At 47.3% G+C, this 14,412-nt stretch overlaps 1 protein-coding gene across 6 annotated transcripts in view; it reads right to left on the bottom strand.

The window, feature by feature from the left end:
- Window positions 1-10,731: 10,731 nt before the first annotated feature.
- The window catches only part of Slc41a2 (solute carrier family 41 member 2), a 107,818-nt gene continuing 104,137 nt past the window's right edge, over window positions 10,732-14,412 (bottom strand). For all 6 annotated transcript variants that reach the window (XM_055627890.1, XM_055627893.1, XM_055627889.1 and 3 more), the window contains exon 11: window positions 10,732-13,866. In XM_055627890.1, the coding sequence (XP_055483865.1) occupies window positions 13,681-13,866 (186 nt within the window). In that variant the 3' untranslated portion in view covers window positions 10,732-13,680. The remainder of the gene's footprint in view (window positions 13,867-14,412) is intronic.

Here is a 14,412-nt window from a genome sequence, read left to right as displayed (position 1 = left end):
TGCTTCAGTAGATAGCTTTGGCTCCCGGCACTCCCCACCTCCCTACTTTATCTTGTTTAAACAAGACTTTATCTTGCTTAAATTTTTTGGCTGTCTTAGGAGGTGGGCATTGCTACTTCATTTTATAAATGAGAAAGAAACTCGAGTTTTGGGAATTAAAGGATTTCCTACCCAGAAAAAAATGAAATAGAAATAAACATGCATGCATACATACATCATCATTCATACATACATAATTGCTGGTCTGGAGAGATGGCTCCCCAGCTGAGAACCTGTGTTTCGTTCTCAGCGCCTACATGGTAGAGGATCTGATGCCATCTTTTGTCCTCTATAGGTACTGCAGCATATAGAACACATAATATGTGTAGGCAAAATACTCATATGTGTAAAATAAAAATAAATAAATAAACAAACAACAATCCAGGAGTGTGCCGTATAAGGATGGGAGCAAGTTTCAAACCCAAGGGCATTGCACCAAATTGAAAAAACTAATTTTTCTTAAAAACAAGACAAGGTTTCTCTGTGTAGCCTTAGCTATCCTGCATTTGCTTTGTAGACTAGGCTGGCCTTCAAATCACAGGGATCTGATTGCCTCTGCCTCCCTCCCACACGACTATAGGCGTGTGCCTCCATACCCAGCTCTAAATGTATTTTAATGTTACCAAAAATACCTTTACTATCCATTCAGCCCTTATGTGTATTTTACTCCCAAAGTTCACCAAGTCTGTAAGTAATATCTCACAACTGTTTTCAAGAAGAGGAAACTAACCCTCAAAGTTGATTCTGATCAAAGTACATGATATAATAGAGAGAAATTGTGTAGAACCCAGTGCTCTGTATGGTGAACATACAACAATGAAAAGCAATTCTAAAGTTGATTTTCCAAAGTCCAGGTTTAGAGGGTGGGACCCTGAGTGTAGCCCTGGGCATGGCTTCAGAGCTTGGCTGGTTTGAGGAAGTCTACCAGCTCCAGATGAGCCCTGACACCGATGACTGTCATCTGAGGTGATCGACTTTTTCTTCCATATGTATCCCAGAAGCTCCTTGTGATGAGAACAGAAGATAGGAACTGGCCAAGAGATCCTGGAAGTGAGCAGTTATGAGTCTGGTGGTCTTTCAAGGAGGCCAGGAATATCAGAAGGAAGATCTGGTATCGTCTCTGGTCCCCTAAATGAGCATGCTGCCTGGGAGCAGTATTTGAAGATGTGATGGAAACCGAGAGGACCTGTACACGTCATGCTTGGGCCAGCAGGAGGCCCCAGCTCACCCTGAACTAAAGATCACTAGTTACTCTGTTACTATGATAAAAATATCCCAACAAAAAGCACCTTAAGAAAGAAAGGTTTTATTTTAGCTTATTCCAGGGGGATAGGGTCCATAAGGGTGTGGAAGTCATGGTATGGTGCAGGTACAGGAAGGTGGTTGGCCGTGTTTCCAGCAACAGGGGGAGCAGAGAGAGAACAGGAAGTGAGGCAAAGCTATAAACCCTCAAAGACCACTCCCATGACATTCTTCCCCAGCAACGTTCTATCTCCTAAAGGTTCCGTGACCTCTCCTAACAGCACCACCCACTGGGGACCAAGTGCTCACGTTCATGAGCCTATGGGGGCTTTCTTTATCCACTCTGCCCTGCATGACCCACCCCAGTTTCTGCCTATAGTCTCTGGGCTGTCTTCTGTCCAAAGCTCGGTGGCATGCCATTTCTGGGACACACTCTGCTATACAGTGTCCCTGCCATCTAAAGACACTTACCTATAATCTTCTAATAAACCTGCCTTCTGAGGCTCCCCTCCTGCAGCCAGTGAATTTCATTCTTTAAATTCACAAGACCCCAGAGGCTACCAGCCCAGGCTGGCTTTCTGAGACCCTGGACCCCCAAGCTACAACCCACCGGAGGCTTGTGTTAGTCTCAAGGACACCCATCTTCCTAAATCAGTGCTTTGTTGGGAAGTGTCTAGATGAGTTTAACAAATGTGCAGGGGCCTTTGGGGGTGATCTGACTCCAAGTGTGGCATTCCCAACAGACCTTTGGAAATTCCAGAAAATGTCTCAAAGGAACAGGCTATCTTCATGCAATAAAACGGAGACCAAAGATACATAGGTTTGGGCCGGCCACCCACGGAGAAGCCATGCTCATTAAGCACTGTGCACGCTGGATACGGTTGGCTTCCGTGAGAAGTCACAAGCTGAGGCTAAACTGAGTGGACCGTCTACAGCCCACCTACTTCCTCTGAGTGGGTGTGCTAAGCATGATACTCTATGACAAGGGACAGCGAGAGGGGCTGGAGACATGGCTCTTGTTCCTGTGAGGACCCAAGTTCAGTTCTCAGCACCCACATCAGCAGTTCACAACGACCTGTAATGTGAGGTCTGATGCCCTCCCTCTTCTACCATGTGTGGGTAGCTGCAGACATGTGAACACACACACATACATACATACAACTGCATCTTTAAGAAAAGGAAAATGGAGATTGTCCTTTCGGATTCACAAGGAAAGGAGAAAGTAGGCATCGCAGGGCGGCAGTGGGATCGCTGTCCTGGGAGCAGCACCCTCATGTTATCAGAGCCTCTTCCAACACACAAAAGCAAACAACAGATAACCTTCTCTTGTCTTGACCCACAAGCATGTCTTGGGCATACTGAGGAAAATTGTTCACCACTGACAAACAGCACGTGGTTGTCTGTGTTGAAGGTCATGTGACAACAGTCCCACTGAGTTAGGCCACTGCCCTTTCTTCGTCTCCAGCCCAGATCATGTCATTCTTCCCTGAAAGCCTTTGATTTTTTCTTTGTTTGTTAAGATTTATTTATTTTATGTGTACAATGTTCTGTCTCTATGTATGCCTGCACGCCAGAAGAGGGCCCCACATCTCATTATAGATGGTTGTGAGCCACCAGTGGTTGCTGGGAGGAATTGAACTCATGACCTCTGGAAGAGCAGCCAGTGCTCTTAACCTCTGAGCCATCTCTCCAACCCCCTGATCTTGTAATCAGATCTTTTCACTTTTAGTTCTGGGCTGCTGGGGTGTTCAGATCCGACTCCTACAAAGACAGACCAATAGAAAGATGTTCCCTGAACATCCTGAGTGCCTGGCTTCCCCTTCGCTGTTGATTCTCTCATTGTCTGAAGTGATGGACTATTTTCAGTTTCGTGTGTGTGTGTGTGTGTGTGTGTGTGTGTGTGTGTGTGTGAGCACACGTTATTGTCCATTCTGCAGGAGTGTGTCCAAATCCTTATCTGATGACCTACTCCTCCTACAACAATCCCTATCACAACACAGATGACTCTGAAACACTTGATGACTTGAATCAGTGGAGGAGATGGCTTTGAATATTTGTCAAATTACACTTTATTAAAGGCTTGAATAGGGGCTTCACTCAGAGATGGGAAGACACAAATCCAAAATGAGAGCTGCATTCATTTGGCCACATTTGTTACATGCAGGAAAGCAAGGGAAGAGAAAGAGCAAGAAAGCAGATGGTGGAACAAGAGAGATGTGGTCCAAAAATCAGAGAACTGAGAAAAGGAAAAGGCTGGCGGCTGGGGGCTGCTAACAGGAGGCAGATGCAAATGGCTGTCAGGAAGAGAGAGCAGAAGCATTGGCAGGTGCAGGCAGAGGCTGTGCTTTCTAAGGAAGCTCATGAACATCATAGAGCACAAAGCTAGCTAAATACAACATCCCATATCCAGTGAGGTACCATACACAGGTCCCACCATCTTTAGGTGGAGGGAAAAAACTACACACACACACACACACACACACACACACACTTCTAGAAAGTTCCCAAATGCAAAACCTGACTTTGCCATGTTCTAAGTGCTAGGTGGTACCCACAATGCTCAAGTGAATCATAGGCAATGTACCAAGTCCAGTAAGTATTCTAGGGGTGATTCAAAATGCACAGAGGAGGCTGAGTGGTACATACCCAGACCCACAGCTACTCTGGAGGTAGAAGCAGGGGACTGTGGGTTAAAGGCCAAGCGTGGCGACTGTGTCTCAAAACCAACCACACCAAGTTTGTGACTACATGGGAAGATGTGCAGGAGTCATACGGAAATGCTGCCATTTGGATGAGGGCTTGGGCAGGCAGGAATCTGGGTGTGGGGCTCACAGAGGAACTGTACTAATGCTGAAGAGAAAATGTGGGGAAGGGTCACAGGAAACGAGTGGGCAGAGGGCTTCACCACAGACAAGACATGAGTGTCCAGGCAGGACCAGCTGCTGTGAGAATAGAGAAGAGAGGAGGTGGGCAGAGCCGGTCCACAGCTCCCTCAGGGCATCTGTGGAGTTGGCAGAGTGGGTTGCAGCAAGCCAAGACTGTGAGCATTCCATGCCAAACCACTGGCAATCCATGGTCTAGTAGAGAACTCGGAAATGATGTCTGTAGAAATCACCAAAAAGCCAGCAGCCTAAAGGTAGACGATAGGCAAGAATTTTGGCCCCAAGTTCACTTACTAGTTTTTGTTACTTACGTGCCAAGATTGTATCAGACTAAAATGCCCCATTTCCACAGAATGTCTTCTGTCCCCTGAAAGAGTACGAACAGTGTTCACAGTAAAACAACAACAAAAAGAAAGAAAGAACAACAACAAAATCCAAAAAACAAAAAACAAAGGGAGGGATGGATGGTGGCTTGTGGGTAAAGCACCCGAAGCCCAAGCCTTGGGACCAGGCTTAGGTTCCTCACACCCACATAAAAGCCATACATAGCTACCTGTGTCTGTAACCTCAGAACTGGTGGAGACAGGGAATGGAGACAGGGACCTCTGGCCCACCAGTCCAGCTGAAACAGGGCTCCAGGTTCATGAGAGACCAAGGTTGAGAAGGGTGGAAACAAAAACAGAGAGGGCCACTGTCAACTTGTGGCCTCCACATACCCACGCATATATGTATATATGGGTAACTGAGCACATGTGCTTATACTGTGTGTACACACAGATGCACACACACACACGTCTTTGTTAAATAAAACGAAGTGTTTTCATTCCTAATTAATGTCTGAATAGAATAATTAAATATCAGTTTAAGTGAACATCACTGAGTGAGGTGCCGAGTCCTCCGAACTGTGACAACAGGTGACTATGAGGCGCCATGTGCGTTCTGGGAACGGAACCCAGGTCCTCTGCTAAGGTAGCTAGTGTTCTGAACTGTGAAAATGTTCAAGTTGAGTACCGATGATGTGCATGTGAAAGGTGAGAGTTAATTCCAGAGGCTAGGGCAGAATCACAAGACCACATTCCTTTCAGATAATGGGCCAGCAGCAGTCCCCACCCAGATAAACCTCAGGGTACAACTGGAGTCACATGGCCCCTAAGAACTAGAGGTCAGATGTCCCCCAGGTAGCTAGGCCCGACCGTTAGCAGACCGCCCCACTTGCGTTTTGTTTCTCTTCCCCAGTCCTGTAATGCCAAGGCTTGTACTATCCCACTGGCGTTTTGTTCCTTTAAAAACCTTGATCTCCCAGAGCCGGGGGTCGCTTGCCCAAATGTCTTTGTAGAGGGCAGCCACCCGGGCTTGAGCTTGTAATAAAAAGACCCTCGTGTGTTTTGCAACGGAGTCGATTCCTGTAGGTCTTTTGGGGGCTCGAGAACTGGGTGTAACACATGTTCAGATCAGGAGAACAAAGGCCCAATAGTTGAAACACTACATTTTTGTTTAAGAGAATACATTTTCTTTAAAAATAAATATTTTTACATTGCTCACATTCCTGTAATCCCAGGCCTTGGGAGGTAGAGGCTGACAGAGCTCTGTGAATTGGAGGCCAGCCTGGTCTACATACACCTCCGGGCCAACCTGGGCTACACAGTGAGACTGTAGCTCAAAGAAAACATTTAAAAGGCATTTTACATAAGTAATACATGTACAGAGTTTAAAATCCAAAAGACCTGAAAAAGCACACACAGGCAAGTCCTCTGCCCCGTGTGCCCACTCACTCTGTGTTGCATTCCCTCCCTGGGATGACTTTTCTTAAGGCTATTATTTTCCTTCTGATGTTTTTTTCAGTCCCACACAATGGGAGACTACTTTCTATTCTATCCCAAGCTTTTTTTAACCCTTAGTGTCTTGGAGTGCCCAGCACAGCATTTTACAAACACAATGCTCATCCTTTTGCCTCCTGTTGTTTTCTTTTGCTATCATAAGCCTTGACGTAGGTTGCTGTATGTTTGGGGACACTCAGAATCGGGTATATGTGCAAGGGGCCCCTAGAAGAGGGGGCTTCTGGGCAAACACTCTCCACAGAGACCCTGTCCTAACACACCATGTGATCTTACATTGTTTTACAGACTCCCTGAGCTCGTATGGAGTGCATTATCCCTGAAACTGTAATGTAACAGGGAGAAAAGAGGGGTAAGCCAGGTTGCGGTGAGCCCAATTAGACCACCTGCGGTTGGAGAAGTTTATCCAAACTGCCAAGGCTAGCTTTCAGGGTCAGACAGAAGAGAAGTGGTGGGAGAGCCCCATCAGTTACGAGGGGTTGTGTTGGAGCAGGAGCTAGGCGAGCTATCTGGAACAGCCTGGGCATTAGGGTGAGGTTTGATCTCCAGAAGGCTTGTTTGAGTTAACAAAGAGCTAGGCTCCTTTCCCAAGATAGGGAGTTGTAATGATGGCAGCTGGCTCCGGTGGCGCACACCTGTAACAGCAGATCTCTGAGTTCGAGGCCAGCTTGGTCTACAAAGTGAGTCCAGGGCAGCCAAGGCTACACAGAGAAACCCTGTCTTAAAAACAAAATGAAAAGAAAGTAATGTTTTTTTTTCCTGGCAAACAAAGACCCCCTTCACGAGGTTTCTGAGGAATGATGAGTTTAAATAGCAATCCTGTTTCCCAGTCAGCCCATCAAGCCTTAGTGAAGCCCAAATTGCAACCCATGACACTCTCAGCAGCAATGCCATTTTGGGGGCTTGGGGAGGGCCCGCTTTAAATAAACTGCTGTAGAAAATATAAATATGTCTAATAATGCTTACTATTAAAAGCCTAAAATTACTACATCAGTTATTATTAACCCACTACCATACCAATAAAAGACTCAGACACCTGCTGTGTTTAAGTAAGCCTGGGGCTGGATAGATATTACTCCCTGATCCCTGAGGTAACTGTTACCTCTCAGCCCCACAGTCTATGCCATTTGCTGCAAGCATTCCTATGTGGGATACTTCCACCCAGTATCTCCATAAATACTTGTGCATGCTTTTCATCTGGGCCAGGCCCTTCATGCCAGGCCTTCACCCGGCCCACATGACTCAGCTTCCTCCTCCTATACCTGTCCCATTCCTTCCCATGATCCTTCTGTCCTCTAAGCCCTTGAACCTCAGCTCTGCCTCTCATTTCTGTCCTGCCCAGGCTTCAGCATTTTTTTTTTAATTAACCAATCAAATTAGGTAGAGCAAGGTTTACATAACAAAGTCAGGTGTGTGTGAGACTGTGTTCCTCAGGGCAGCGACCAGATCTTGGAGGCCAGTAATTAGCATTAGACTATCTAGCACCAGACAACCCCCGACAATAAACCTAAGGAGAGGCACTCCTGCACTGGAGTATTGTCCAGGTAGCACAAGTGAGGATTCAGCGCCCCAAGCGCGTACTTTGTGTTTTCCTCCTTGTCAAGTGCGCCATGTCTGCCTAACTTCCTATTTCCACTGAGAGAAAGCCCCATCACTACTGCCACAGCACTTCAGAACCTGCTTGGTTAAAAACCAAATAGATTTTTTGTTTTTGTCTTGCATTTCCTTAAGACTGTTCATTCAAAAGTGCTTCTGTCCAGCACCCATCACCCCCATCAGTCCTGGCTTCCAGTACTGAGTAGTCAGAGTACAGTCATGCACAGAGTAGGTACCCAAGAATGTGCTCATTGGTGTCTCTGGGATCGTGATGACTTACACTTAACCTTTGGCTTGTTAGAGCATGCGTGTAGAACAGTGCTTCTCAACCTGTGGGTCACAAACACTTTGGGGGCTGGCTAAGACCGTCAGAAAATAGATATTTACATTATGTCTTATAAGCTGTGGAAGGGAGCCGTCCCAGGCTGGGGGTCCTCCCCAGGGGGTGCCTGGCCCCACTGGCAGGAGCTCTCTGAGGCAAGGGCATGGTGAGCATGCTGTTAAAGGGCCAAGCTGTGCTGTTTCTAGCTGCTCCTCGGTCCTAGGTGGAGACTGGAGTAGCCACAAATGTATTCCAGTAGAACTTAATTGAGACAGGCAGGCAACAAGCAGAGTACCGTCACAGGGCAGAGGCAGGTGCTTTATTATTACCTGTTCAGAGGTAATGGGGAAACTGGACAATCAAATGGCAAGTGTATTTGTGGTTTTGTTTAAATGACCTCTGTAGCCTGTCTACCGTCCATTTCTACTACCGTCGATTCTGTCCACCTCCCTACAGCCTTGCCGGAGCACATTTTATTCAGTTTTGAGTTTTTGCCAATATGATAGGTAATGCACAGTATCTAAGGATCACTCTACTTCATGTTTTATTTTTGAGTCCTTTTAAAATTAATTTGTTTATTCATTTTACATCTCGGTCGTAGGCCCTTCCTCTCCTCCCATTTCCACCCTTTGTCCTGAATCCTAGGGGAGCCTCCAGCCCCACCTACACACCCCAGCTCATCTGGCAGGGCAGAGGGCCTGCAGAGAAAAGAGAAACTGGGTGGGGGCATCTCTGTGACCAGCTGCAGACCTAAGTCAGAACAGGCCTCTGGGAGGGTATGAGGGGGACTCTAGCTAGTAGCCATGGAGACTGAAGAGGACACCCCTGAACTAGACAAGGCTCCTAGTGTACCAAGGAGAACCCCAGCCCGCCCACAAAAACCTTGATCCAAAACTTGCCCTGCCTATAAGGCCTGCAGAGACAAAGACAGAAGAGTTAGCTCAGAGATTGAGGGAAGGGCCAACCAATGCCAGGCCCACCCAAGACCCACCATGGAAGAAAATCAACCCTAACACTGCTATGCTCCCAAACAGGAGCCTATCAGAGCTGTCCTCTGAGAGGCTCCACCCAGCAAAGGTTCGGAAAAAGATAGAGCTGAACATTGGTGAAGCATAGGGAGTCTAGTGGGAAAGAGGAGCGAAGAATAAAGGGACCTAGAGGTGACAGGAGCTCCACAAGAAGACCAACAGAGGCAAGGAACCAGGGCCCAGCAGGGCCCATGAGCTCCACAAGACCACTAACAGAGGCAAGGAACCAGGGCCTAGCAAGGCCTGTGCAATCTGAAGCACCAATCAAGGACCAGGTATGGACGGGATCTAGGTTCTTTACATATATGTAGCCAATGGGCAGCTCAGGCTTCCTGTGACCACGAATGAGGAGTGGGTGAGATCACAGATACAGACTATGTTGCCTGCTTTCTGATCTCTTCCCCCTAATGGGACTGTCCCATCAGGCCACAGGAAAAGGCAGAGAACTCAGTCCTTGTGTTCTGTTCTTGAGTCAGGGTTTCATGTCTCCAAGGCTGAGGAAGTTAGCTGCAATCCTGATCCTCCTGCTCCACCTCCCAAGTGCTGAGATCACACCACCAGTTCCCCATCCCTCGCCTTGTTCTGCTTTTAAAGACTGGGCACCTACATTTGCTTGTCTCCGAGATCCCTCCTCCCCGCCCCGTGGGCTGCTCTACTCCCAATCACTGTTCTCTTCCTGACTTACACAGCTCTTCACAGCTGAGGGAAGGCAGTCTTTAACATGTACTCTGCAGCTGCTGGCTACAGCGGGCTGCTGGAACAATGAGGTCTGGTGGGTGATGTTCAAACGCCTGTGATGCCAAGCTGTCAGTCATTTAAGAGATGGCACTGTCCACAGGCCTTGGGAAGTATAGATGGGGAACTCAATGGAGAGGCTGGGACGACGGAGGTGAGTTAGGAATTAGCATAGATGATGTAACGATGATGTGGGAGGGCTAGGGGAACAAAGCAGACTCTAAGGAGACACAGGTCAGCATCCCAACACTGAGAGGCTGAGAAGAACCAGGGAAACAGGAAGAGGAGATTCTGGCAGTGTAGGGAACACAGCATGGGCAGATCTCAGAAGCAGAGTTAGAAGAATGACAAGTTATAAGAATGACAAACGTTCTTCCATGTAATTAGGGAATGCTTAATTCCCCACTTTGTTGTCTGTTTCTTGCTAGATTTGGCACAATACAGACTGTTGGTGACCTGGAAGAGTGCACTTTCATTGAACTGGCGGGGGCAGGTGGCTGTCCCAAGGGCGAGTGATAACACCAAGTGTACGCAGCTGCCTGCCACTGAAGGTCACTTGATGTGAGACGGGGCAGAAGGTGCACCTGTCTTCCACAGGTCACATTGCAGAGAGAGGAGGGAGGGGAGAGAGGAAAGAGATGGAAAGGGAGAGAGTGGGAGAGGGAGAGAGGGGAGGAGAGAATGTGAGCTGTTTAGTCAGAAGCAGGTGCTGTCTGGAAGAGACGATGGAGCCAGCGCTTCAAGTGGATGATGATGATGGGAGGGGGGGAGGCAGCAGCATTCGACAGACAAGCAGAGCAGCATGAAGCAGGGGCTGGTGGTGTGGCTGGTACCAGAGCCTAGCTGCTGTGTCTCATAAACCCGGGGGGCGGGGGGGGGGGGGGGGGGGGGGGGCCCGGGGGCCGTGGGGGGGGGGTTGTGTCTCGTAAGCGGGGGGGGGGGGGGGGGGGGAGAGGAGCAGGCCACCTGCACCTTGCTGTGAGCTTTTCAGACACATCATCGCTGTTCCATCGCTGACAGTAATTGGAAAAGAAACCACAAGGACGAGAGAATATGCTTCTCAGGCTTTATTTTGACTTGGGTTCACAACAATCCCAAGGTGCCCACACCCGCTACCGGTGGGTGAACTACACCTTAGACATAGGAAGGGTAGGTCCACCCGCCACTAAGAGACTTTTAAAAGACTCATTTGGCCACATCATGGAGCGTCTCTACAGTGTGAGGTTTTCTGATTTCTCCACAAGATACACTACCATGTGTTTCTCTTTTATTGGCTTCTAAGAAACTTTGGAAATTTCAACAAAAGTAGATGGTCAAGAATAAAAAAATATGATTTGTTTAGCTGTGTGTATAATGGACTTGGTAAATTAGTGGAAAAAGTTTTGGAAAGCAGGGTTGTGTGTGGTATAAAAATACTGTTTGTTTACCTAAGACTGATAATAAATGTTACGGGTGAATAAGACTTACGCACTTCCACGGCCACTTTCAGCGATCTGTAGTTGTCTTTAACGAAACGTTAAAGACAACTTCTCCCGTCACATGCATCTTAGGCATTCTGTTCTGACAAAGGTTGGGCCGAGGCCGCCCACCTGACACAGATCTAGGAAGAGGGTTGGCTTCTAGAGGCATTAAGAAATGAGGTGCTGTTCTTTAGTCTAAAAGTCTTTGTCATAGAATGGAAAATATTTTATAAGGTAAATATTCACTATTTCATTCACAGTCTCTCTAACCTTAGGAACAAATAGTTCCGAGCTGCTCCACAGCAGGGGGAGGCTTCCCTGCTGACAATCTAAGCAACCAGTGCCACTTGACTGGACTTCCTCCAGCTGGCTTCCTCTCGGGTACCTACTGGGTATTCTCTGCACACGTGGGGGTTGGACACAGATGAGCATAACCAGGGATACTGGTCTAGAAGTCTGGCCACTTTGTAGTTGTGCAATCTTAAAAATGTCACTCCTCTGCATTTCCATGGCCCCTGCTATAAAACACAGACAGGAGACTCTCTGTCCAACTCGAAAAGATAGTGCTGGCAACACCATTTATGTGCTCCAGAATAAGTAACAGCAGCCTAACACTGCTGGCCAGCGCTAACACTCGGGCTTCCTCTGCAGTGTGTGTGTGTGTGTGTGTGTGTGTGTGTCTATATGTGTGTGTATGTATGTGTGTGTATATTGTGCGTATGTATATGTGTCTATGTGTATGTGTGTATATATGTATGTATATGTGTGTGTATGCATGTGTGCGTGTGTGTGTGTTAGAGAAAATGAACCACAGTTGGCGGAGGCAGGCAGATCTCAAGTTTAAGCCTAGCCTGGGATACAGAGCAAGACTCTGTCTCAAAAAAAAGAACGTGCAGCCCAAATGCAGAGCCCACTTCCACAAATGCCTTATAATAAAATGAAAGGTATTATTCATCAATTATTTAAAAAATAAAATAATCTTTGCACCTAAGTATTCACCAACTTAAACTTTATGCTTATTTTGTCAGAATGTCTACTCTGTGACACTGTAACTCTCCAAAAGAGAGATCTCATAATTAGTTCAGTTCTATGCCTTAAAAGTTTGATTATAAGGCAGTAGAACTGAATGAAGTTTAAAAATAAGCAAAAATATGTAACTCTAAACCACAGCCTCCACAAAGACTTAAGAATACTTCCTCAATATATTTACAAACCACCTGCTAGTTACACAATAACACAAACGCACCATGACAATCAACGCCATGTGCATTTTATTTCTCAGCAGTTTAAGTTATTAAATATTTAATCATCTTGAAAGATTGCACAGCTTTTTTTTTTTAAAGTGGTAAGTGATCTAAAAGTGCTTACTACCGAGTAGCCATGTGTTAGGTGCTTACGATATGGCTGAAGTTTCAGGAAAATATGAGAAATGCAGCCACGTATGGGAGATGGTCCCGGTAGATGAAGCCATGATCAACAGCTGACTTAAGCCGCCAGCTCCTCTGGAGGAGCGCAGACAGGCGGCGAGCCTTAGCAGACAATGGCCACCTGTTCTTCCCAGATCTTAGGTCTGCATTATGTTAAATGGTACTTAGTATTGAAAAAGAAATCACTTTGTCCCTCTCTCTGTGTCTGTCTCTCTCTCTGGTCTCTGTCTCATTTCTCTCTCTTCGCACACACGCACGCACACACTCTGGTATGCATACAGGCCCTCGTACCATCTTGTGCCACAAATGCAGCTCAACTGATCTGCTTTGATGACTGTTTTCTAAATCGGATTAGCAGTTTTCAACACACGAATGGGCAAAATGGCTCAGTGCTTTCAGAATCAAGAGGAGGAAACCGAAGCTCGAGGACTGCAAGCGGAAGGCCTGCCAGGACAACATGGCAAGTCCCATCTCAGAAAAAGGACAAGAAAATCTACTTAAGGGGTACCTGTTGCGAACTTCAGAGCTGAAACGAAATGAACACTGGCACAGCGCAGGTTTAGATACGGGCAAAAGAAAGTTCGTTGTTAGGTTCGGCAGAATGAATTTTGTCAGTGAGGAGTAAGTGGTGGCCTCCGCACCCATGGAGGAGGGCACAGTTAATGCTCAGGGAGCTCAGCTGGCAGCACTCCCAACACAGCACTCACAGCCCCCTCTGTAGCATGACACAGCCGTGAGACAAAGAAGACGAAAGCTTCCTTGCTCTAACCTTGCATTATAACTTAATAATAAAGTCTATTTCTACTAGGTCTGTGGTTTCAAAATTATTCATTGTAAACATCCTATATTCTTTCCTAATTAACTTTAAAGTGTGAGCTTTATTTCTGTGTCTATGTCTGTGTCAAATTATTTATCTACAAAAAGCAGCACAAATACCATTCATTGTGTTTTCAGCACAAATCCCTTAAGCAGTACATTAAGGCCTTTTATGGAGTCAGGGTGAACCGCAGACTGCCCGGCATAAGTCACGTGACAGATGCAGAGCTTTGGCAGGGGCAGCAGAGGCGGCCTGTGTTCTCCTTCTGGGTGACCCCGAAACAGCTTGTAGGATCCATTAGTCTCCAACGTCTCCATCTCGGTCTCCAATAAGCCAGAGAAAATGGAAACTTAAGGCCAGCAGAGCGGTCCCTAGCAGATCGCCCAGCGCTGTCAGGTAGGGGATGGAGAAGCTGTCCGGGTCCTTTCCTTTCCTCCAGAAGCGATGGACCATCCAGTCAGCGATCCACAGCAGGGTGAACACCTGCAAGAGAGCACCAGAGATGATGCCGGCTGCCTGCATCCCCCTGCCCTCGACACGGCCACGAGCCTAAACTGCTTGCTGCTGGAAGAAACAGCACAGGTCAAGGTCAAGAACCGCGCTTGCCAAGAGACAGCTAATTAATGAGAACACACTCTTTAGGACAAAATGGACTCCTGGGTGCTTACAGCGCCCGCCCCACTTTGCACGCGCACAGCCTCATCTTCATCCAGCTGCTGGTGAATTCATCTGGCTCAGACACCTTTACCAGGAAGGAGGGTGGCTTGTCCAAATCAAAGATAAGCTCCACGGGGCGCATGTCTGACTCTGTTAGAGCGTCACACCACGAGCCCTGCTGTCCCGTGTGAGGCTCATGCTTCCTCACTGCTCCTCTGGCAAAGGCCGCCTTGCAATCACATGAAACAAGTTCAGACTATCTGGTTTGGGTGGATAGGAAGCAGACAGTATTAGGATCTTGAACTTCTGTTGTAGGATTAGGAAATTGGCTTGTGACCTCGGCACTTGGGAGACTGACATGGATTGCTATGG

Source organism: Psammomys obesus, unplaced genomic scaffold (genome assembly GCF_907164565.1).
Source record: "Psammomys obesus unplaced genomic scaffold, mPsaObe1.curated_primary_1811, whole genome shotgun sequence".
NCBI lineage: Eukaryota > Metazoa > Chordata > Mammalia > Rodentia > Muridae > Psammomys > Psammomys obesus.
The sequence above is the reverse complement of the archived record's forward strand: the minus strand, read 5'-3'. Positions and strand labels throughout refer to the sequence as shown.